The sequence below is a fragment of the Fistularia commersonii genome, chromosome 30 (genome assembly GCF_037954325.1).
Source record: "Fistularia commersonii isolate RoL2024-O1a breed Wild chromosome 30, RoL_Fcom_v1.0, whole genome shotgun sequence".
Lineage (NCBI taxonomy): Eukaryota > Metazoa > Chordata > Actinopteri > Syngnathiformes > Fistulariidae > Fistularia > Fistularia commersonii.
Window position 1 is genome coordinate 2673572 of NC_141313.1, and position 24934 is coordinate 2698505.

Sequence of the window (24934 nt, forward strand, 5' to 3'; positions counted from 1 at the left end):
TCGGCAACAGCCTCCCCCTCCCTTGAAAACTCGTTCACCCCCTAAAAGTTCTGATGGATCAGAAGATTCAGGGGGGAACCCCAACTCCACCCCCTCTCCTCTCGGGAGTTCCCTCCGGGGAGCGAGAGAAGGATGGAGGGGTTGGAAAGAAAGAGGAGGAGGAGGACAAGAAGAGGGACAGAGAGAAGGAAGGCGCTGCCCCCAACTCCGCTGGCGTGGGAGCAGGTGGGCCGGCAGGGGCCGGGGGTGACCAGTCTCACTTCTCCATCAAGGAGAGCAGCTTGTCCGAGGGTAACGTCAAGCTCAAGATTGGCCTTCAACCGAAACGCATGAAGAAACCCCCCAAGATCTTGGAGAATTACGTGTGCAGACCAGCCTTCAGGGCTACCATGAGGCATACGGGCCGCGGAGGAGGCGGCTCTCGAGGAAATCGCGCAGGGGCCGCGAGCGAGGGGTCGGGCGGCCAGACCCCGAGTCCGTCGCACGGCAGAGAAAAAGAGAGGGAGCAAAGTCCTGGCGTCAACAGACCGGCCCCGTCGTCGACCCCCTCTTCCACGAAAGCTCCAGCACCGACTCCTCCTGCTCCCGTCAGCAACAGCACCCTCTCGCCGTCTCAGGTGAATGGAAGCGCTCCAGGGAAAAGGGTAAGGAGGAGTTCTGCAGCATAATGAGCAGAATCGAAACCACAGCACCGGCTACAGGCACGCACGCGCATTTATTTGAAGCGTCTTGAATTTCTAACGCAATATCTGTCCATTCTTACATGCATTTATTGACTTAAAATCCTCTTTAACTAAGTCATCTACCCGAGAGGGGTTTACGAACACTTCACCCCGGTAATTACCGAGTTATCGAACGGATAAAAAGCAGCGCATTAATTGTTCTTCGGTTTTCTTTGTCTGGTCTGTTGGCCTTTCTATTCATCGCACTACCCCCTCCGGTCTCCCTGTGTATCCTCCGTCTCTGCCCGGCCTCGTCCTCTCCACCCCCCTTCCCCGTATGACCCCACGCTCCCGCTCTGCCTTGCTGTCCCCAATCTGACCCTGATAAGTGTTATTGAGTTGAGTTGAGTGTATCACCCCACCCCCCCTGGGCATGCCCAGGATAAGCGTTTGACAGAAAGCGGTAGCTTTGAATGGCGATTTGCACAGGGTAATGGAGCTGATGGTGGATTTATAGTTGTTGTTTTTATTTGCGCGGAGTCTTGGCATCAGCGCGATCGCCGTGCTCAGTTTTTTGCCCACTCGCCTCTCTCAAAATGTATGTTTGCGTCGGAATGTACTGTTTTAAAACCGAATGACAAACGTCCACACGAGTGTTCATTATGAGAACTTAAATAATCACTTCTCTCTTTCTCTTTCTCTCCGATATCAGGGTCCACCAAAGATGGATTGCAAGTCTGACACAAAGCAGGACACAAAAGCAGCTAACACCACATCTGAGAGACCCCTTAATCTTCATCGCCCTCCCCCAGACAGCAAAATGCATACCTCCGGGAAGAAAACACCAACTCCACAACCAAACTCCCGGGCATCTTCCCCCTCCCCGCCACTTCCTGTGTTAAAGGAACCCACCTTTGAAGGTGTTAAACCTCCCCAGTACACCTACAGCACTGAAAGTCAGAGAGAGAAGGAGAAGGGGGCTCAAAGTTGGGTGGCACCGACAGTCACTGAGAAATTAGCTCAACTCATAGCGACTTGTCCACCATCGAAAGCACCCAAACCAGCCAAACCTACAAAGATTGACCCAGCCCCTCCCCTTCCGATCTCGGGCTTTATGGCCCCGACAGCCAAGCAGCGAGATAGGGCAATGGCCAACAGGAACACGTATTCCAGAATGGTCCACCTCTCTCCACCTCCTCCTGTGTCACGACCCCCTGGTCGGCCCTACGGCTCTAGGAACAAAGACAGTGTTATGGAAAATTCAAACTCCTTGTCACCACTGCGGAAGGAGGACACCGATGGGAACGGGAAAACTACCAGCAGCAGCAGCAACAACAGCGGCAGCATCAGTATGAACAGCACGAGCAGCAGCAGTCGCAGCAGCAGCCCGGCACTTACCTACGGCAATCGACTGCCTTCTCTGACGAAGGACGGCAACGGTGACAACAGCAACGGTAGCATTCCCAAACAACAGTCACGCCCTGTTCACTGCCTTTCCCATACCTCATCTCTGCCACCTTGCCCCATTTCGTCCTCCCCCACAAACGCGACCGAGCAGAGGACGACCAGCGCAGCGAGTCACCTAAGTTCCCCTGCTCCTTCACAAGGACACCACGCGCGAGAGACTGCTGCCCTAACGGAAGAAACCAGCGCCGCCGAAAGGGAGCTGGACAAGGAGACCCCCAGAGACTTAACCTGCTGCCCCCCTCCAACAGGAACAGGAAAACCAGAAGGAAAAGACAAAGGGGCAGGCAATCAGTCACTGCGGGTCGAGAAGGGTAAGAGTTGCAGTCCGAGTAAGTGCAGTCCGAACCGGGAAAGTAGCCGACCTGGTCGGACGAGCAGTCCCCTTCAACCATCGAGAGACCGGGCATGCTCCTCTCCTGAGCCGGACGGTGAGGAAAGCTCACGAACCCCTCTCAGAGACGATGGGGACGTTGACGAGGAAGAGGACGATGAGGAGGATGAGGATGTGGATGAGGATGAGGACGAAGAAGAGGAGGAGGAGGACGAAGAGGAGGAGGAGGACGAAGAGGAGGAGGAGGAGGACGGCGATTCGCAAGATTCATCCATAGATTCTGCCGCCGAGCAGGATAGCAAACCCTTCAAAAAACGCAGAGGAAGGAAACCTCGCTGGACCCGAGTCATGAACAAGGCGCAGAATCATAGAGCGGGCCAGGACAGTCTCTTCGACCCAAGTGAAACCACCATGCCTTCAAGCCCGGAACCATCAGCGGCAGCAAAGAGGGCCGTCGGTAGGCCCCCGAACCCAAATAAAGTGAAGTCGCATCCTGTGTCACAAAGTCCGGTGTCACCGCTCTTCTCATCGCGGCCAAAGAAAAGGGGAAGGCCGAAGTCTAAAATGCCAAGGCTCGACGCCCCCTCCCGTGGGCGCTCCATCAATAAGCTGGGGACATCTAAGGTCTTCTCGTCTTTACTAAAATCCAAAGAGGAACAGGACCCGCCAGTTCTTCACCCAGAAGTAGACCTGAACCCCCCTAAACCCATGCCTAGAAAACGTGGGCGCCCTAAGCGCCTTCCCCCAACTTTGCCGCAGGAGAGTCAGCCGCCCACGTTAGCTCCAGAGGCGGGGGACATGGGAGACAAACGCTTCCGTAGCAAAGGAAATGGGCAGCTCATCATGAAAACCATCATAGGCAAGATCAACAAAATGAAGAGTGTGAAACGGAAGCGTATCCTCAGTCAGATATTACTCGGCCCACGGACAGAGGACGCCCCCAAAGGGAACCCCAGTGGAGTGGTTGGATCTGTGGAGGCCGCAACCCAATCCCTGTCCTCCCTCGCTGCTTCTTTTGGGGGGAAGCTCGGGCCACAAATTAACGTTAGTAAGAAAGGCACAATATACATGGGTAAGCGGAGAGGGCGCAAACCAAAAGCAGTGGCGAGCACAATGGCATCGACCATGCCATCAGATCCGTTTCTGTCCCCAAACACCACGTCCCCTCTCCATCATCATCACCACCACCATCATCATCAATCACAGTCCCAACACCACCACCAGCTCTCCTCCTCAGAGGTCTTTCCCTCCCCATCTCTGTCGCAGTCGAGTGGGGGTCACAGTCCTGTCAGCGATGCCAGCTTTGTAGAACCAGGATCGGTGCACTTTGCAGGCCACTCTCACTATTCAAATCCCCATCATAACCACAGCACATTTTCTTTCACTCCCCCGACCTTTTCTGCCCCTAATCCTCGCAATCCGGGGCTTGGCTCCATGTCGTCGTCACTGGCCTCCATGGCCTCCCAGAAGAAGACGTCCTGTCGCGGATACCATCACCACCACCACCACTATAGGCAGCACTACCACTATCACAAGCTCTCCCCTCCGAGGCCACTCCACCCCACCTCCCCAGCACCTCTCAGTGAGCTGAAAGAAGCCACGCCGTCACCTGTCAGCGAATCGCATAGCGAGGAGACGGTGCCCAGTGACAGCGGTATAGGAACCGACAACAACAGCACCTCTGACCGCGGCGAGAAAGTTGGAGGGGCGGGTGGCTTGGGCGGACTTGGAATAGCACCCGGGATGGGCGGTGGACTGTTGATGCCGGGAGTCATCGGTTCAGCGATGGGCCCAGGGATGGGCCTCAATTCCAGAGGGAGGCGGAGGCACTCGGCTGTCCTCATGGAACACCCCTCGCCGTCTCCATCACCCCATGGCGCGAGGTCGTCGCCCGATCCCCGGAGACCGCACCCGGCAGCTCCCCCGTCCTCTTTAATGGGGCACAAGGAGAAACATAAACACAAGTGCAAACGCCGTAGCCATGGGTGCCCCGGCTACGACAAGATTAAGAGGCAGAAAAGGAAACGAAAGAAGAAGTACCTGCAGTTGCGCTCACGACGCCATGATCCGGACTTTCTCGCAGAGCTCGACGAGATTGTCATGAGGCTGAGTGAAATTCGGATAGCGCACCGTACCACAGGACACCGCCTTGGCAGTGGCCTAGGTATAGCTGCAGGAACAAGCAGATTGCCAGGAGTAGGCAGTCGGGCCAGCAGTGGCCTGGCAGGCACACCGCCACCACACCATTATGTTCATAGAGACCTCTTGCCTACAATCTTCAGGGTTAACTTCGGCAGTTACTACTCCCACCCTGCATACTCCTGCGACCCTTTGCACTATGTTCGTAAACCAGACATGAAAAAGAAGCGGGGCCGACCTCCGAAACTGAGAGACTCCATGTCAGAAGTTCCTTTTGTACCTGGTCTTGGTTTCCCACTCTCAAGCGGGGGGTTCTACCATCCCTCCTACAGCGTCCCCTACTCTTCTGGGCCCCTCGGTTTAGGCTACTACAGAGGCTATCCCCCAGCCGGCGCTCTGTATCCCCATCCGCACCACCAGTCACCCCACACCGCCCCGTCTCACCACTCTCACCATTCGCCGACTTTCCCGCCGCCACCACCCACTTCCTACATGCACCACCACCACCCCTCGCATCTCCTGTTGAATCCCTCTAAATTTCACAAGAAAAAACACAAGCTGCTAAGACAGGAGTACCTGGGAGGAGGGCGGTCGCCTGTGCTGTACCCACCTATGTCTTCTGAGCTGTCCTTTAACTGGCATCACAAACATAAACACAGACACAAACACAGAGAGCGCTGCGCGGAAGACGATAGAGAGGAAGCGGTAAGGGGAGCGTCTGGGAGTCGGGCCGGTGCAGGGATTGCGGACAGTGGAACATCAGGCAAAGGCGAACGAGTCGGCACCTTGGGAATGGTGGAGTCTTTACAACGCTGCCGCTTTGGACGGGACGCCTCCAACAACAGTGCTGGCAAGCAGGCAGCTACGACTTCCGCCAACTCCCCTTCCTCTTCGTCGTCCTCATCCGCAGAAAGGTACAAGCGCAAAGAAAGCTCCATGTCGTGTCTCGGACCTTCCAGGTTAGCGTTGGGCAGTAGCTCAAAAAACCTCCACCCGGTCGAGTCCTGGTTCAGAATGGGCACTTCCGAGACGGACTACTCTAAACTTTCACGGAGTCACGTGCTGCCTGCTCAGGGTCCTTTCTCAGACGGACAGGCTGAAGACCTCGCTGGGTGCTCAGACAGTGAGGATGATGAGCCTCTGTCGCCCACCGAGGATGCGGAGCCAGGAGTTCGCGACGCTCCAAATCTTACAAATCTGTTTGCCTCCGCTCTCACCCGCCCCAGCCTGAAGGGTTGTCGGAGCAGAAAGACTGAGTTAGCCCCAGAAAACTCTGGCTTCTCCCACATTGACCGGCCGATACGGAAAGACCGCTCAACATCAGCGGAGAAGAGAGAGTTAGGTAAGTTTCATTTGGCTCAGCTTATTTGTAAATGTGGACTACTGTAACCGCTTATGGAACACTGAACTGCCTGCCGATCAGTGGTGGTTCTGCGACGGACACTGCGTAGTTATTGAGAATTTAGAAACAGAAAACATGTTATCTCGTCTGAAAATCACATATATGTAGCTGTCTATACACACTAGTCAAGCATTCCTCATACGGCATAAAGTTTTAAATCATGTAGGCGCCTCAATAAGGTTTTGAGTCTGATTAAATTGTCAGGCTGAAACCTTAAACCCAAATTGAATCTATCTCCGTTAACGTTTATTGAAGTCAGTCCGATGCCAAATAAAACTTCCAAAAATAGTTGTGATGAAATTGTATCCAGAGCCATGTGACTGAATGTAACAGTCATCTCTTTCAGCTCTGTAGCTTAAACAGGAACGACGAACCTGGCCCATAGGGTATCAGCTGATAAGTCATTCAGTCGACAGCCCGCTGTAAATAAACAAAACACTTCAGATTGATGCACGTCATTGTACGGGAGCCGAAATGGACTCTGCTCCGTTAAGTCTGTGTATTTCTAGAATCCGGTGTATCTGCCATGATAAAATTGGCAAGATTTTTCCTTTTACATTCGCACTCTTAAATCTCAACTCCGCGTTCAACCTGACAATCAAAATACACAGAGAAACCGGCTGCTTCCTGACGAAAAAAAAAATCCCTTTAAAGGACAGTGAACCCCTTTTGCATTACCCGTCTGAAATTCGATAGCTCTTCATAGTAGTTATGGGCTCGGGAAAAAAAACAAAACATAATGACTCCATTTCAAGTGTGGACGGCCACAGTTCGTGTAGTAACATTTCTGCCATGGGTGGGTTTGTTTTGTTAAGATGATATATTTAGCAGACGTCTCTCCTTCAAAGAATGTGCGGTGCGTGTGGCCCGGTCCTATTCTTCTTTGTACCTGGGCTCAACTAATGTTCCTCATGTAAGTCAGAAAACCTTAATAATGACTTGGCTTCACCTCAGGCCAAATGGAGTATTACTAATGTCATCAGTTCGTGGTTGGATTTGTGGCCCTGCCCGAGTGTAACCTAATGTTAATGTATTTGTTTGCAAGTGAAACGTGAAGCTCTGAGGTCCCTTTTGAGACGACACGGTGTTGTTCAAACCAAGCCGGGGTAATCCTGGATTAGAGCTCAAGACTTGAGGTCAGCTGGTGGTCAGAGACTACGCTGTGAACATACAGGAGGCCAAGGGTGGGGACTGAGCTGCCGCACAACATCAGCGATGGGGCTCGGAAAAGAGATGTGTATTTTGACAGAAGCGCAGTAATGGTGTTATGTATTTAGGTAGAGCCCAGGAGGGGCCAAGGATTGGTCAAGGGGAATTTTCAAGTCAGCATAAGCCAGTGCCAATGAATTTCTACGTATTTAAAGTCACTGAGATGTAAATGACCCTGAATGGTTCAGATTGTGACAGTGTCGTTTTGTACATTTTGGATTATAGCTTTTCCACTCGAGCCAATTGTCCGGGCAGTTTTGCAGCGCATTCATTATAGGGTTCGCGTCTGGAAAGTCCAGCACGCAGTTTTATTTCAGACATCAATAGAAAGATTAGCTGCTCTCAAACTTCAAAAATGCTTTTGGGAAATGATGCTAGTAGTAGACCCTTGATCAATTTAAGAGCTTTGCTGGTACAACCACAACCACAGCACCAAGAAATGTAGTTAATCTACTTTGTTGTCAAAAACCGAGGCCAGAAACGCTCAACTTCAATACCAGCTGTATTTTCCTCTTCATCCAGTCCATAAACTACTTTTGCTACTGTAACACATTGCATTTGACCTGATAAAAAAAGCCTGCATTTTGGATTCGCCAAGGCCCGTTGACCCGTTCCTTTTGTATTACAATGGTGGAAACCTTGCACGAAGAATTTTTGAAAACACATTTTTGTCTGTAAGGGCCAACAGAGGGATGCACCGTAAGAATGTGGGCTTTGGCTTGGACAGGAATATAAAGAAGCTTCAGAGGTGTAAGCTAGATGGGTTTTAACTTGGGGGGATACGTTGGGGATGTCTTCCAAGAGAAGGTTGAAAAAGGCGTCAGGGGACAAGCAGAAATAACATGGAAGAATATTTTCAGGACAGATGGCGGGGGTATTAGGAGTCTGGCGAAGGGGACGCCGGTGGAGTAGTTTGCTATGAAATAATTGTAATAGCTGTGGTGATCAGTATGAGTGATAGTGGAAATAAAGGCCGTGATGAGATTAGAAATGAGACTCAGAGAGAGGAGATGGCGATTTAGATAGAATCGGATACTTCAGTCTCACCGCTTTCACTTGCAATCGGATGCTCGTGGACAACAGTCGTTCTATGAGGTTTGAAGCCAAGTCTTTTCTGCCACACTAAGTATTAACGTATGAAAGCTTTATCACAGAAATGTTCCCGACAGTTATCTTAAAATGACCTTTGCTATCTTAATCCGGCCGAGTGAAATGTGAAACGTACTTCGAAACTAATTTGGCGTCTTCTTTCGCAAAGGGTCATCTGGTATCCAGGGAAGAGGTGCTATCCTCTCAACACCTGAAGTGCCAGAAGGATCCCTGCACCTCAGACAGCAGCACCTTCACCAGCCCTCGTTGTTTCACTCCCACGGCCCTGCTGCCTCTTCCCGCCTTTCCCCTTCCCAGAACTGTTGCCTGGATGCCTCCATGTCCCACCAGTCTCGTCGGGTGCAGCCATCCAAACACAGCCTCCACCATGTCAACAAAATCCTGCGTGCCAAGAAGCTCCAAAGACAGGCCCGAACAGGAAACAACATGGTGAAAAAGAGGGGCCCTGGGCGTCCCAGGAAACACCCGTTACCCTCGCCGCCTCAATCCCCGCCCCCCGTGGCCGAGCTGAATCCAGCCCGACACAGGGAAAGAGGGGGAGACAGGCCAGCAGTCGGGAGGGGGTGGGGGGACGACACCGTGACAGACGCCATTGAATCTGTCGTCCAGGGCCAGCGAAGGAAGGGCCAGAAGCGGAAGCACTGGGAGAGGGACGGAGATGAGGAAGAAGAGGAGGAGGGAGAGGTTAGAGGGGTAGAAGAGACTGATGAGCGATTGCCAGATAAAGAGGAAAACATGGTGGCGAGGCACAGACCTGGATCTGGCAGGAGCTGGCTCACCCAGGAAGAAATCAATCACTATCACGGGTAAGACAATTTTCTCTGAGGTGTCGGCGATAAACCTTTTTTAGTGCACCTTGGAACACAATGAATGCGGGTGTAGGAATTTTACTGCTGTCGTACAGTTCAACGTTTATCTAGTCCGGCGATCACTAGAAACCAAGTCATGGTTCTAATTTTAGCTCAGTGGGTGGCAAGCCAGATGGCCACTGCACCCCAGAAGCCCCCGGCACCGTCTCCAGGGAACAAGCTCCAGCTATCCCCGTACCAAGCCAACGGGAGAAGCGACCCGCTAGACCTCCAAAGAAGAAGTTCCAGAAGGCAGGGCTTTACTCGGATGTGTACAAGACAGAGGAGTGAGTCCTTCAGCAATCGCTCTGGGGTGCTAGGTTTCATTTTTCTGCACTGCTTGTGAATGGGACCCACATTGAAGCATATCTGTACCATTCTTTGCAGTCCCAGGAGTCAACTTCTGCAGCTGAAGAAGGAGAAACTGGAGTACATACCAGGGGAACATGAGTATGGATTGTTTCCAGCTCCTATACATGTTGGTGAGCGTCAACAATGTTTGATCACCATGCAAAATACCTTACTCAGATGTCGAGAAGATACTTAACACCTTTTAATGTCCCTGACAAAGTGTTACTTCTTTTTTCACCTGGATTATGTGAACTCTGATTTTGGAACACATGTATTCCTTTTTGCAAAAAATGAAAAAAAGTAAACAGTCTCAACGCTTCTCTACTCTGATTGTTCTTACAGTAAAACAGTGACCTGTGTCTCGGTTCATTTTTCTGCGCCTAACTTTTTCCGTCTCTTTTCTTTTTCATTTCAGGGAAGTACCTTAGACAGAAGCGCATTGATTTCCAGTTGCCTTATGACATCTTATGGCTTTGGAAACACGATCAGGTGATCAGTTGTGTCGAGATTTAAGCGTTATTACGGCTTTTCTATCATCGACATAAACCCCTGGCATAAGATTTTTAAACAATTATCGCACCAGTGAGGTCTAGCTAAGGTCTCACATTTCACCGATTTTGTGTTTCAGCTTTACAAGAGGCCTGATGTCCCCCTCTATAAAAAGATCAGATCAAGTAAGTTTCAGTCTTAGTTCTTGTGCTTAGGTCAGAGTGTGATCAGCTCCCTGACCGGTCTATGAATGGTGTATGTACTTCCTCATTCTTAACTCGTCCAAACAGATGTATTTGTTTTATTATTTGACTTTTGAGATGTGGTTTTACCTCTTGGCATATATCATCCGTATTGTTTGCAAAGTAGGAACTAGGAGCAACTGATGTTTTTGCTGTGCCTGCTCCTGATAAGAGTGTCAGCAAACTGTAAAAATAATTTGTTCTCCATGCCACAGATGTCTATGTGGATGTTAAGCCTCTGTCTGGTTACGAAACGACTACATGCAACTGCAGACCCGCTGAGGACGTGACTGAGAAAGGCTGTCTGGATGACTGTTTGAATAGGTAAAACACAAAAAATGACAGACATGCAAATATAGGCTAATGCTGACTCCTTGCTGGGTAAGCAGCAGTTCATTCACCATGTTCAGTTAACCTCTCCCCCCCACAACTTAAATTTCCCCAGAATGAGCTTTGCTGAGTGCTCTCCAAGTACGTGTCCATGCGTCGATCAGTGCGACAACCAGCACATCCAGAGACACGAGTGGGTGCAATGCCTGGAGAGATTCCGGGCAGAGGGGAAGGGATGGGGCATCCGTACCAAGGAGTCTCTCCGTTCTGGACAGTTTATCATTGAGTACCTGGGAGAGGTGGTTAGCGAGCAGGAATTCAGGTGAGACAGCCTGGTCATGTTTTGTGCAGGAAATCCCTGTTAGATAGTCTAAGAAATAGCATGTCGATGACAGGCAGATATGTATATTTTGACTCCTGGAGTGTCAAAAAAGAATTTGTTCCCTATAATGGCCCTTATCCACGACACAGTTCCAGCACGTTAGGGATAGTGCACGGTACCTGGTGCTTTTCAGTATCTGTTCCGGTGGGGTTTCAAGCTAGCTTAGCTGATACTAAAGCGTAACGTCAAAGGACCCCTGGCCACTGATTGGCCACAAAATGGTGTCACTTAGCGAGAGCTACATGGCTATTGCCACCTGTTGCCTGGAGTGTACCATCGCCTCCATGTCCCCCATTGTTTGTGTGTTTAGTGTTGCATATAAAGTGGCCTTGTAGCAGTTTTGCATTGCCGTACCACGACAACCGCACCTCAATTTGGGAGGCACTATGAAGTAACGGGAAATTATCCAAACAGAGTCAAACCGTGTTGACGAAAATGGCCATCAGTTGTGTCAATCTCCTAAAACCTAGCTGACAGGGAAGTAGAATAGCCTCATCACATTGCCATAAATACCTTTTTTATATTGGTATGAAAACAACTTTATAGACATGTACAGTGAAGGAGTCGTTGCCCTGTCTTTTAACCTTCCTTGTTTTTTCCATCATCACGTCTTAGGAGCCGCATGATGGAACAGTACTTCTCCCACAGTGGCCACTACTGCCTGAATCTGGACAGTGGCATGGTGATTGACAGCTACAGGATGGGCAATGAGGCACGATTCATAAACCACAGCTGTGAACCCAACTGCGAGATGCAGAAGTGGTGGGTGCCCTCTTCGTGACCTTTGGCTACTTTGGGCTATCATCTGCCCCGATCCAGCAGAACCTTTTCAGGGCCTTGACCTCAAACAAAAACTATTGCTTTTCTTCCTCTCTTGCTTCTTTATCTCTGTCAGATTTATTTTTGGAATATTGATTCTTCATTTAGTCAGTAGTTAAACTTGCTGCCTGCGCCCACATGGCAATTTGTCATGAACTCTAGCTTTGTTTTTCCACTTGTTGGCAATGCAGACCAGCTCCGATGCATAATCACTCAAGAAAAAAAATGCTTGAGTCCGTTTTCCGAGCCATTCTACCATGTTTGGCTGCCACGATCAGTCCCACTTGAACCTCTTCAAAAACACGCCAGTTAAGTCAGTAATTTCTGTCAGACAACTGATCATGTGGTTGACTGAGAGATTCAGCTTGTCCTTGCCACATCTGTTTATTTCAAAATATATGGCAACTTGTCTAATAGAAACTCTCATCATGCCAATATATTGCGGTAAATAAGCAACAATTTACTCCCAAGGATCCAAGTTAACAACTGAACTAGTCCACTAGTGTTAAAGTGATGCTGATTATTTAAATATTCAAAATATTTGCGCAGTGCTGATATATTCATGACCCAAAATTAGCTGTGTTTGGGACCGTTTAGGAGGGACTGGTCCATATTGTACTGCCCCAGTCCCAGGTGGGTGCCGGGGTCCTGTGTAGCAGGAACATTTCTTTGTACATTTTTCCACGTAGGTACGTTGTGGTCGCCCGAGAAACCAAATGGCTAGAAGGCCTTTTACCCGTTTGATTGTTCTCGTGAATCCATTAAATTTACCGCCTCGGAAGGAGTCTGTCAGGAAGGCCTTTGCGTGCACGACTTTCATAAATTCTTATTAGAGCAAGTTAGTTTGACCCCGCCCGAATGGGACTGCGGTCAGTTAATGACCTCAGAGAGGTGACGATAAAACTGTACCGCTGCCCTCCAGCGTTCACCATCTCATAATCTAGGACACTAGTCCCTGCGTGTGTGTGTGTGTGTGTGTGTGTGTGTGTGTGTGTGTGTAGTGAGAAGTGGCTGGACTGAAATAAAAGGTTCCACAAGGGTAGAGGATTTTCGGCACAAAGCCTGAAGAGTCATCCATCTTGTCACAGAAGAGAGATTACATGCAGCCGGGCCTTAGATACAGCTGTAGTGCCTGAAGACAATGCGCTGAACCAGCCTTTCACCCCAGTAGAGGGAATAAATTATCAAGAAGTTGGCAAACAGAATAGTACTCTTTATTGTAGAAGAAAGGCAAAAAGCTGGAGCCCTGCTTCATTTGGAGAGGAGGGGGAAAAGTATAGATTATAGTGCGTTGAAGAGTTCAAATCACAACTTTCTTAATTTCAAGACACCTTAATCTACATGTAATCTTTGGAAATGTACACCTAAATTTGACTCCCACTTTGGCATTTAGTATCTCAAAGCGCTTTATTTAGTTCAGTTTCAGATAAGGGAGGTGTAGAACGCAGCGTGCCAAGCCCTGAGTCACCCCGTGAGCAAACACTAAACTGTAGATTATGGGGGTTCCAGACTGGTCGCAGCCAAAATATCTCATTACGGTGCAGAGGGCTTGAAAATTAGATTGCGTGCTTTCACATTCGTTCGTGTGGTATGCGATGACTTATGAGCGTTCCTTCAAACGTTCAGGTGTTTTATTTCAACGTGTAGTTTATTTGGATTTCTCATAAATACTGATATGTGTGCCCCAGGTCCAGTTTTTAACATTCTGTAACTCTTAAGCTATTAAACAGAGGCCGTAAGATTCAGGTACATCATAAAAGGTCAAATCAGAGGCCTTAATGGACTCCTGCTATCCAGGGGAATATCTCCTAAATCATCCTCTAAGGTCCCTTCCCTTTTAACTTGGAAGCTGACATATTTACTGTAGTTTCTAAAATGCTTTATCTGACAAATGCCCTTGAAGCTTTATGATTAAATGATATTACCATATGTTGTGAATTATGTGAGCGCTGTGCTCATTCAGCCCTCTTCTCTGCGGTGTCCGTCCGGCAGGTCGGTGAATGGAGTCTACAGAATTGGTCTCTTTGCTCTCAAGGACATCAGCAGCGGCACTGAGCTCACCTACGACTACAACTTCCACTCCTTCAACACAGAGGAGCAGGTGGGGCGTCGCCGCAGGGCTCTCTCATCTGGATATTTTTCCACATTTCGCGCGCCTGTCAGCTCTGCTTCCGTTGTAATTGCAATCTATTTTTGCTCATCCTTTTTTGCCCCGCAGCAAGTCTGCAAGTGCGGCTCGGAGAGCTGCCGGGGCATCATCGGAGGGAAAAGCCAGCGCATTAATGGCCTGCCTGGGAAGACGGGAGGGACGCGGCGACTGGGTCGACTCAAGGAGAAGCGGAAGTCTAAACACCAGCTCAAAAAAAGAGTGAGTGAGGAAAGTCAATAAAAGTTTTGTGGAGTGAAACCCCGCCGTGTTATTTCTACATCTGGAGGAGGACTCTTTCGAAAAAGGATTTGTCGGATCTGTCGAGATTGCGTGTCTCAATATTTGCGGAAATGGATTCCTACTAATCTTTTCTGCCATTAGTTGCTTCTAGCAACACACATCATGTTTTCCCGTAAAAATTATTCGGGAAAGTCAAGTTCTATTAAAATCAGCATGGATAATAGGGCACAACAAGCAGAGCGGTGTTTGGTTTAACTTCATTAAAGCTCTTTTCCTCCAGGAGGAAGAATCAAACGACAGTAACAAGTTCTACCCTCATCTCATGAAGCCCATGTCCAACAGAGAGAGGTATGTACAGACAAGGATACACACACACACACACACATATGCAAGTAAACTTGCCTCAGCAGGATCTCATTATATTGCTATTTCACATATTTAATTTGGAATTTCTCGACAGAAGTTCACAAAAGGGCCTTTCCCTTGTCAAAGTAGGACGATATGCTCACTGCAGAAAACCGTTCTCCTTCTGTTTATTATTTCAGCAGTGGCATTCAGCAGATGCGAAGCATTCTTGCTCTCCATCCTTTAACATCCTGATCAGAAACGTTTGCGGTAGATCGAGATTTCCCGTTCAAAAGATTTCACTTTGCGACGTGTCCGAGAAACGCGGTGGTCAAGTGGGCGCGGACGCACATGTGCCCATGGCAGCTCCTCATCAGTCCTGCCCTTCCCCTTGCTCTCCAGGAACTTTGTGCTCAAGCACCGGGTTTTTCTCCTGAGGAACTGGGAGAAGATGAGGGAGAAACAGGAGCTGCTCAAGAGAGAGGGCGAGAGAGAGAGGGACTCGAGCAGCCTGTCCATCTATAACCGCTGGGGAGGCGTGATCCGCGATGACGGCAACATTAAGTCAGGTGAGACTCGATGTGAGTTTTGACCGCTTTTTGGCTTCATTTTCAATATTTTCTTTGGATCACGCGCCATTAAGTAACCTGCTAAATATTTTGATTGGAATCTAACGGAACAGTGCAACCGACAGACGTGAGCACATTTGACGGGTTAATACTCCTTCCTGTTTTTCAGATGTGTTCCTGACGCAGTTCTCGGCCCTGCAGACGTCACGGTCAGTGCGCACGCGCCGCCTCGCTGCGGCCGAAGAAAACACTGAAGTCACACGCACAGCTCGCCTGGCTCACATCTTTAAGGAGATTTGTGACATGATCACCAGCTACAAGGGTTCGTGTCTTCATGAAGTTGTATGCAACCGCTCCCTCTCTATGTCCAGAACCACCCAATCATTTCACTGCCGCTCAGCATTTGTTCCAAAGTTTGTTAACGTAAACCGTTGAACACGGAGGGTTTAGCCCGAGACGTTTTTGTGCGGGATCATGTTATGTAATGTTATCTTATACCCGTGGAAGAATGCCTGCTGGTCTGGTCTGGCCACCGACACACATCTGACTGCAGCCATATGCAAATGCAATGTTCCGTGAACGGTAGAAAAAATACTGACTGGAGAGGTTTACTTTTCTCTCTCACCTCAGATTCGGCGGGTCAGACTCTCGCCGCTCCGCTTGTGAACCTCCCCTCGCGGAAGAGGTAAGAACTGAAACCTGCAGAACATCTTGTCATATTCTTTATGTTTTTAGGAAACAGTGTTAGTATGTTATCTGTAAAGAGGATCTACAGCTCCCACGTAGTGTAACATATTTTGTTTTCCCACATGCTCGAGCCGTGACAGCCTTTGCTTTGATTGATGATAACCACTTTGTGTGTAAACACTTATGGGATGTTTTATGAATGCCGCCATGGTCAGGGCTTCTGTTCAACCGCTTGTACAAACACAATCCTCAGACTGTGAACGACTTCTCCTGATTGCCGAGCTCAAGTTTTGAAGTTAACGGTTCGGGTTGCGAAAGGCAGCGAATTGAATGAAGCGTGTTGACATGTGTCAAAATAATCTGAAATTCTCTTACTTTCAAAAGTGATCAGACTTAATAGTAATTTCCATTTGCCACAAGCATTGAATTGCATCTTTCTTTTTAGCTCCCTTTGTCGAAATGAGCCAGCTTCTTTCATGGAGCAAAGCTCTGAACAGATCAGTAGAAGTATATATAAACCTATATAGTAATGTATAGTATACATTAAATCGGCCTGGTATTGACTTTTTACTTCATTCTTGCAAGTTGGAAAGACTGATCAACCGTAATCCTACAAGCCATCGGTCTCTCAGGATTTAATGTTTCTTTTTCACATGTGTACATTCCAGCAGTGTTGAAAGTAGTCCGCAGATTTGTTTACAGATGATCTTGAATATGCCTTAAAAGTCTTAGATGTAAGCGTCTGATAGCAGGGGACAGTCCTTTCAGCATTGGTATACCAGAACAGGTGTACTTTTCAGGCTTATAACCTTTCCTTGAACAGAATTTTATCGGTATTTACCAAGGGTTCCTTTTGTGTGCCGCTAGAAACACCCAGTATTACGAGAAAGTGTCCGATCCTTTGGACCTGAGCACCATCGAGAAGCAGATCCTCACCGGCCACTACAAGACAGTGGAGGCGTTCGACACAGACATGCTCAAAGTGTTTCGCAACGCTGAGGTAGGCAGGTGTCCCCGTACGCGCTTCAATTCTGGTTCCCTTTGCTGTGAACACTGCGAGCGGCAGCGCTGTGAAAAGCGGTGTACGTGTGCCTTTTTATGTCCATAATTTATAGTTCAGTGTAATGACGGTAACAGTCGAGTGGTGCTGTTGCTGACGGAGTATTTTAAAGGGCGAACCGTCGTGGCTATCATGCCGGGAGCTGAACACTTGTAGCCTGTTTTGACTGCGCGAAGTTGCCGTGAATTCTTGTTCCCCCGGGAAAGATCCCGCGATAGTAATTCCTGTTAGATAAACCACTGCCAAGTGCGAGTCACACTCTATCATCTTATTTTTAATCAGCTTCCACCATCGTATTTTCTAGCGGGTCGTAATTTACAATTTGAAAAAAAAAACGGAGTTGTTATAAATCTTAACGTTCATTTTCTTTTCTGCTCCCAGCTAAAAATACTTAACCTTTCCTGATGGGATGCCACACTTGGAGTCTTTGTTGTTTAATTAAATTGGTAACAGGAACACTCTGGACTCTCTTGAGTGTAATCCTTGATTCAGTGATCACTACAGCTGTTACTGTGCAACCCCAACACATTATTCCTCCCCCGCAGTCAATGCTTTTCTTTCCGCCAATCTTGACTGCAAACACCTCCCAAAGGGGATTTTACTTCACAACTGCTGATTCTCCATTCACGAGTCACAGGCCCCCTTTTGATTTACATCTGTATAGCTTAGCAGTTTAAACAAGGGCCACTTGAGACCTCTTGGAGAAGCTTACTCTTCTAGTCAGAGAAGTTTGGAGTGGAGGTTTTAGATTAGATTGGCTCTTTATACTAGAGAGCCTTTCCCAACAAATAGTAAAAAAAAAAAAAAAAAAAGTGAGAATGTGCAGAATTATGGACTTTAAACTGGTTTCAGTGTATCCCCTCTGATGGGTTTGCCGCTCTGTCAGCTCAAAATCTTGTCCATTTAATCGCAGAGCAATGAGATAATCGTGCCGCAAAATGATGAATGGCTTTCTTTGCCCATCAGAAATATTACGGAAGGAAATCATCAGTAGGCAGGGACGTGTGCCGTCTGCGCAAAGCCTACTACAGCGCTCGCAACGAGGCCGCCGTGCAGATCGATGAAATTGTGGGCGAGACCGCCAGCGAGGCCGACAGCTCGGATTCGCTGGAGCGGGACCACAGCCACCACCACCACGTTGGAGGCGGACCGGGATCTCATGACAAGGACGACGACGTCATCCGTTGCATCTGTGGAATGTACAAGGACGAGGGCCTGATGATTCAGTGTGAAAAATGCATGGTGAGTAGTGGGACTTGTTGCCTGAAAACCTTGCCGGAAGAATCCGCATGTTCACCAGGATGCGGAAAAAGAGGCCCGTTCAAAACTTTCTCACCCGATCTCGACCCTTGTTTGAGTCAGAGCCTTTCTCTGGGGTCTCACCTACAAAGTATACTTTTCAAAGGAGACTGTGAAATTCGTGTTTTCCGCCGGTTGTAATGCTATTATTAGACAAGGGAAACGACCAGGGCCGCCCTCCATCACAGTTCATCAGAAGAGTTTTATTGATCAGAGATTTAATGGGTCAGTTCATCACAGAACGCTCATACCATAGAGATCCTCCACGGCGCAAATCACTTTTCCGCTTGTATTCGTTTTGAGCAATAAAAAAAAGCTGACAGATTTTTCAGCGTCACTCTTTCCTGTTGATGTGGTCTGTTTCTGTCTTGCATTGCGAGCAGAGAAAAAATGAAAATATGTTTGCCGCGAGTATCAATGTGGTTGGATTACCGGCTCCTCCTGTCTGCATGGGCAGTTGCCTGTTTCCCCCAGCAGTCTGGTTAGCGCCTTGCATCAGTGTTTGAATGTGACTGTAATCCGGTGTAAAGCGCTTTAAAACCGCAAGGTGATGCAAGCGGTGCAAAAGTGGAGATCATTTACTCGCAGAGGAGGCCGTGGATCAGTTATTTGAATGTAGAGCGCAAACCCTAAGGGGTGTTTAGGGGTTTCCACATAATTCACCATGTGTTTGTGTACATCTAGGTTTGGCAGCACTTTGACTGCATGGGCTTGGAGACCGAGGTGGAGCACTACCTGTGTGAGCAGTGTGAACCTCGTCCTGTAGACCGGGTAAGTTTGTCCTTCCAAAAAAAAAAAAAAAAAATCACAAATCACAATGGAATTCCATGCGGATGCTTTCACTTTCATTTCCTGGCGTCTCCATCGGCCTTATTTATACGCGATGTTTTTGTCGTTGCTGGTGTAGGAAGTTCCCATGCTGCCCCAACCCAGCTACGCCCAGGCCGGCTCCGTCTATTACATCTGCCTCCTTCGAGACGATCTGCTGCTACACCAAGGTAGAGTTCATTCATGTATCTGCAGTGTAAATGTATGATTTGTGTATGAATGTAGAAAAGTAACTGAGCAATGTGTGTTCTTTGGGTTGTTTGCAGGTGATTGTGTGTATCTTATGAGAGACAGCAGGCGCACACCAGAGGGTCAGCCCGTCAGACAGTCGTACCGCCTCCTGTCTCACATCAATCGGGACAAACTCGACATCTTCCGTATCGAGAAACTCTGGAAAAATGATAAGTAAGTCCGACTTGGATCGCTATCGAATCTTATTTTCTGCCGCTTAAACCCGCCGGTGAGAAAACCGGGTCGTAACACGTGCCGTAGTTTTCCGCCGCTACTGTCGTCCGAGGGTTTTTTGTCACTTACAGAAGCGAGTGTACTAATTCCCAGCCTTTTCCTCTTTGACCCCGAAGGGGTGAGCGGTTCGCCTTTGGCCACCACTACTTCCGTCCTCACGAGACACATCATTCCCCATCACGTCGCTTCTACCAGAACGAGTTGTTTCGCATGCCACTCTACGAAATCATCCCCCTGGAGGCAGTGGTTGGAACCTGCTGCGTCCTCGATCTCTACACTTACTGCAAAGGTGAGTCGGAAGCTCCGTCGTCAGCGTACTTCCAGGCGCTCACTCTAGATGCACTATCCAGGAAAACACTGAAGGCTCTCCTCCAGCTTTAGGATTAAAGGGAAAAACAAACCATAGCAAAATCAGTCCAACATGTTTACTTCCCAACACACCAACACGTCCCGGCTGCACCTTCTGCTCTGTCATTTCAAACCGCAACCAAGATGCTGGTGCGTCACTTAACATCCAACAGTTTTGGGAAGGGCATTATTAACAAGCAGTATGGTTTCAGAATCCAGCATTATTTTAAATCAAAAATGTGTTTCCCATCATGAACAGCTGGATGTTTTTAGCATGAAGCTGAACTTTGTGCACATGGATGGGCTTGCAGAGTGAGGGTGTGGCTTACTGCTTTTCCAAGTAGTCGCTTCGCATTCAAAAATGACCCAAACAGCAAAGTGAAAGTAGAAATATGCAGACCGACTGCTGTCGATAGGGCTTTATGACGGTGAAGCAGGAGAGCACTCAGGGGAAAGATAGGAATTTAACAAACACGTCATTCATTTCGTTGTCCGGAGACTTAACGGTCACGTGTTTCCCCACCAGGACGGCCAAAAGGTGTGAAAGAGCAAGATGTCTACATTTGCGATTACCGCCTGGACAAATCAGCTCATCTGTTTTACAAGATCCATCGTAACCGCTACCCAGTCTGCACCAAGCCATACGCCTTCAACCACTTCCCAAAGCGGCTCACTCCCAAGAGAGACTTCTCGGTGAGAGCAATGAGGGCTCTGACGGGGGGGGGAGGGGGCAGGCGAAGCTCTATTACCGATTTACTTCTTTTTACAGTTGTTTCTACAGATTGTTAAAATGCAATGGTAGTTGGGCACGGTAGTTTGGCCGCTCCTGTTTGGTGGATGCTGCCCTCTAGTGGTTTTCAGCGTTGCAGTACAAGGCAATAACAACTTTTGATTTCAGCAAATTACACCTGCTGGAATGGAGGTAAATGTATCAGCCCGGGGCAGCTCTTTGGTCCACTAGTGTCTTACTGACTGTTTTTGTAGTTTCCTGCATCATCAGCAGTGATGGCAGAAACCACACCCTATTTTTCTCTCAAAACTGTACATTTGAATGTGTATGAAGTCGTAGAGCGACTGATTGGAGGCGTTTAAGCGCCAGATAGTGATGTTCCCTCCACTGGTTTGCCGTTTGCCGACAGCACACGTGACATCAAAACATGACCCGACTTTCTGAATGCTCTTCCTCACAAATTTGCAGCCTCATTATGTACCAGACAACTACAAAAGGAACGGGGGACGCTCAGCGTGGAAGAGCGAACGGGTGAAAGGATCTGAAGGCTGCGAGGATGAAGGCTCCTCCTGTGACCGGAGCGACTTCCCACCAGAGGCCGAACAGCGGCGAGGAGCGGAGGATGACATGGACATGGCCCCGGAGGATCCCGAGCTTGTATCAGGCAAGCCCCGACTCGCTGGAAGGGAGGGGGATGAGGAAGACGATGAGGAGGATGAAGAGGAAGGGCCGGAGAGCGTGGAGCGCAAGGAGCTGGAGGAGGTTTCCGCCGAGAGGATAGGAGAGATGCTTGAGCTCCCCTCTTCTTCCGCCTCCTCGCCCGTGCACCACCCGGCACTGGGCCGCAGAGAGGCCCAAAGGGAACGTCTCAACAAGATTCTCTTGGATCTGCTGCACAGAACTCCCAGCAAGAATGGTGAGGGAGCGGGCACGAAGCAGGGGGGTAGGTCAACAGACGAGTGAGGGCTAGAGGCTCAGATCTCTGGGCTCCATGCAGCGTTCATAATAACCTGGAAGACAATTTAACAACCGGTCTCTCTAAGAAAATGAATCGTCTGGACTTTGCTGTTATTCATATTTTTCGTACTGTTCGGGCCTTTGTCTAACAGATGGGAAACCTCCGTTTTACTTTCTGCTGTCTCTAACACCACCTTGCCCTGCAGTGAAGCCTCTCCTTCCAAAGCAGCGGTTCAGTCAAATGAAAAAAAAAAAAAAAATCTATATTGCGATCATGCGTCGACACGGACACCCGAAATACGATAATGAATTGCCCGTTCCTCACTGCCCGCAAATACCTCAGTGTGCGTCACTGTTACCTGACGTGGTCAATGTCGTCAGATTCGAGTCATTTTGACACTTCTAGTCCCCGCGCATAAAAAAGAAAAAAAAGTGTAGAGCTGCAAATGTGTATTCATCTCCATCATAACTGATTTGCTGAGTACTGCAGTACCAGGCCGTCTTGAAGAACAACCAGGCAATTAGAAAATAACGTAACTTGGTAGGTGTGTGTCATATAGAGATTAACTGTGAGCGGGAATGTAAGGTTTATGGTTACGGTTCTCTCAGTGGATGTTGTTGACAATGGGGGAAAAAAAATGAATGAAATAGAATGGAGGAAAACTAACAAAGGGACAATAAGATCTCAGTTGTAAACAGGAACAAAAAAAGGAGTGTCAGAAAAACTTGCAACAAAAAGGACTTTTATTTCGTGCAAAGACCAGACCGTCTGGCCCCGACTGACCCCTGAACATACCTGTCCAAGGTCGGCCGGGTTTCTAAACCTTTTTGGATGAAGCTTCCCAAGCTCATGTTTTTTTTTCCTTCCCAAGCTCTTTTGAGGATTTGCAGCATCTGTTGCTGAAGAAACGCCTCCCCCTACTTTTACCCGTGTCGTTTCTCTGACTTTACACCTCTCTTGTCAGCTGTTTGTGTCTAAGCTCCTAAGCGCCCCCTATCTTTTTTTTTTTGTTCTTCCAACAGCCATAGATGTCACTTATCTGCTGGAGGAGGGTGCAGGGCGGCGGCTACGGCGGCGGACGCTTGGATTCGGTGATTTTGTTGGCAGAAAATAAGGTTTCTTCGTGCCTGGCGAGCACTTTGCCTTTCACCTTGTAGGCGAGCAGCAGAAAATGGAGAGACAGCAAGAAGGGAAATAAGCATTGTTGACTGTCCCGCTGTTCAGGACCACAGTGCGTCCCTGGGAACCTCTTCCAAGACTGTCCCATCTCAGCTACGAGAGGGTGGAGGGGGTTTGGAATCGCTGACTTCACGGTCAAGGTCCGATTCTCAGAAGTTCTCGAGGAGCGCAGACGGAGAGAACCGACCCACGCTTACCCCTTGCTTATTTAAGTAGTTTGAGGCAACAGCTATTTTTAAAAGAGGAACATAGGAGAAATAACCCGTGCACCAGAATGCATCGAACATTACTGACTGGGCTGCATTTCCACTAGCAGGCATCAGCAATGAGACTTGGTACTGAGTAGGGACGCGCTGTCCAGAGAGATGTCCACGGTCTTCAGTCAGTGCGAGTGAGAATGCTGGAGAATTGTTCCCCCTAGTGGAACGTAGCTGCCATAAGGAAACGTGAGGAAATGACAGAGGATCTGTGCTGCTGAGGGAAATTGAACATAGGAGAAATGTACGTTGAGCAGTGTGCTCAGATGCTGCTCATGAGAAAGAGGGGAGGGGGGGGGGGGGGCGAACTGCACTTTTGGTACCATGAATATTGTGAAGCTCTGTGTAATGTATCTCTAATGAAAACACACTAACACTCACAGTATTGGTTGATGATGCAGTCTGAAAAAAACACAAAAAAAAACAAGCGAGTTAAAAAAAAGTCTATTATCTCTTTTTCCTGTGATACTGTAGTAACTCATTTAGGAACACGAGAGGCTAGGGGGGGGGCCGTTTGTTTTCAAGAGGAAAGAGTGCGCGTTTTTGTCGGTCAAAGTGTCTTGCCGAGGTTTTTGCGGCAGTCCGCTTCGCCCCCGTTTTGAAGTAACATGATTCACCAGCTTAACTAAACCCAGGCGGGAGGGACACGGGCTCGAACTGTAATGCCTTACACAGCCGTTCTCTCTGACTGCCTTTTTGCATGAGTGTGTGCGCACTCGCTCACACTTAACTCTGTGTCTGTACTTTGCCAGATTTCTTGAAGTTTTACCTTTTTAAAAAAAAAAACCTGAAAAAAAAAATTGAAAAAAAATTTAAGGGCTCGATGGCAATTAACAGTTTTAAGAAAACTATGGAGAACAATACTCGACATGGAACGTGTTGTGATGGTCATATTTTCTTACATTCTGTGAGACGGGTGGGGGTGGTGTATACTGTATATTGAGAGGGGAACAAACTCAAGATTTTGTGGGTTGTTTTTTTTTTTTTGTCTTTAGAATAATGTTCCTGGCTGCCATGGAGAATGTTTTCCGGAGAATTTGTGATATCGTATTTCTTTTTTTTCTTTTTTTTTTTTTTCTCCCCAAATGCCTCTGCTAGAAAAAAAAAAAGGGACAGCCCTGCAGTGTCCCGAGGCGGTAAACTGACAGAGAAACGACGAAAACGAGACACTGATGGAAAGAGAGCGGGAACAGGAAAGCTGTACAGTGCCAAGTTATGTATATATCTACACACACTTTACATTGAGGAGTTTCTTCAAAAGCAATATCTTGAAAAATGATTTTGTTTATTATTGTACTGTACAGGACTCAGCCCTAAATGTATTATGATTATTATAATAATGATAATATTATAATTGCTTTTGTTTGTATTACTATAATGAAGACACTTAAAACGCGGAGGAAAAGGATTTTTAAAAAAAAAACAAAAGGCCTGAAAAAAAATTAATAAAAAAAAAAAAAATGTCACCAGAAATTGTCCCGCCGACATAAAAAAAAGAGAGAGGAAAAAAAAAAAACTTGAGCAGAGTTTTGTTGCCTATAAATGAAATTCATTAAACGTACTGCATGAGCGAGAAGAATGTCAAACGGACACCGAAGGCATTGGGACGTAACAGTGACCCAGCAACACCTTAGTCACTGAATACTGTTTATTAATATTACTTTCTGAGGAGAACAGTACTCCTCGTTTTTTGCTGCAAAGTGTTGAACACTAAAAAAACAAACCAACATAAAAATGTTATGATATTTTTAAGCGGCGACAGAAACAAAAGTAAAGCTGTCAGGCCGGTATCATGTTATTAGTTTCTTTTTTTGTTTCTTTTTTTATTTTTTGTTTTTTTCCAAATAGAATATGGTTCCGTTTTTGTGATAGCGGTCATTGTATGATGCTTGTACTTGTATTTGTGTGTTTTGTGTGATTTGTTTAGTTATTTTTAGACAATCACAAAATAAGATGCAAGCATTGTAAATGGCAGACTGGCAGACATTTTGTGATGTGTACAGTTTGTCAAAAACTTCTCTCACTCGTTAAAGGTTTGT

The 24934-nt window shown here is 47.9% G+C and overlaps 1 protein-coding gene across 3 annotated transcripts; it reads left to right on the forward strand.

Moving 5' to 3' along the window:
- The first annotated feature begins 4 nt into the window (after positions 1 to 4).
- Positions 5 to 24359, forward strand: ash1l (ash1 (absent, small, or homeotic)-like (Drosophila)). 3 transcript variants are annotated; one of them, XM_086178083.1, is made up of 25 exons: positions 7 to 644; positions 1375 to 5941; positions 8469 to 9126; positions 9282 to 9455; positions 9556 to 9650; positions 9935 to 10008; positions 10148 to 10193; positions 10466 to 10574; positions 10696 to 10902; positions 11578 to 11724; positions 13774 to 13882; positions 14000 to 14149; positions 14451 to 14518; positions 14918 to 15096; positions 15254 to 15406; positions 15715 to 15769; positions 16639 to 16771; positions 17798 to 18073; positions 18815 to 18901; positions 19038 to 19128; positions 19225 to 19363; positions 19540 to 19712; positions 20298 to 20464; positions 20970 to 21417; positions 22482 to 24359. In XM_086178083.1, exons 1-25 carry the CDS (start codon positions 54 to 56, stop codon positions 22571 to 22573), a joined length of 8988 nt encoding a protein of 2995 aa, XP_086034209.1. In that variant the 5' UTR covers positions 7 to 53; the 3' UTR covers positions 22574 to 24359. The 3 variants fall into 3 exon arrangements, with proteins under 3 accessions (XP_086034211.1, XP_086034209.1, XP_086034210.1); XM_086178084.1 differs by having other exon boundaries at positions 14918 to 15084; XM_086178085.1 differs by lacking the exon at positions 20970 to 21417 and having other exon boundaries at positions 5 to 644; positions 22482 to 22620.
- The last annotated feature ends 575 nt before the right edge of the window (positions 24360 to 24934 follow it).

Coding starts and splice junctions, on each gene's coding strand:
- ash1l (XM_086178083.1), top strand. CDS start 54: ATGGATCAGAAGATTCAGGGGGGAACCCCAACTCCACCCCCTCTCCTC. Junction 16,772..17,797: donor AAGTGTTTCGCAACGCTGAG/GTAGGCAGGTGT, acceptor TTTGCCCATCAG/AAATATTACGGAAGGAAATC. Junction 20,465..20,969: donor CTCCCAAGAGAGACTTCTCG/GTGAGAGCAATG, acceptor ACAAATTTGCAG/CCTCATTATGTACCAGACAA.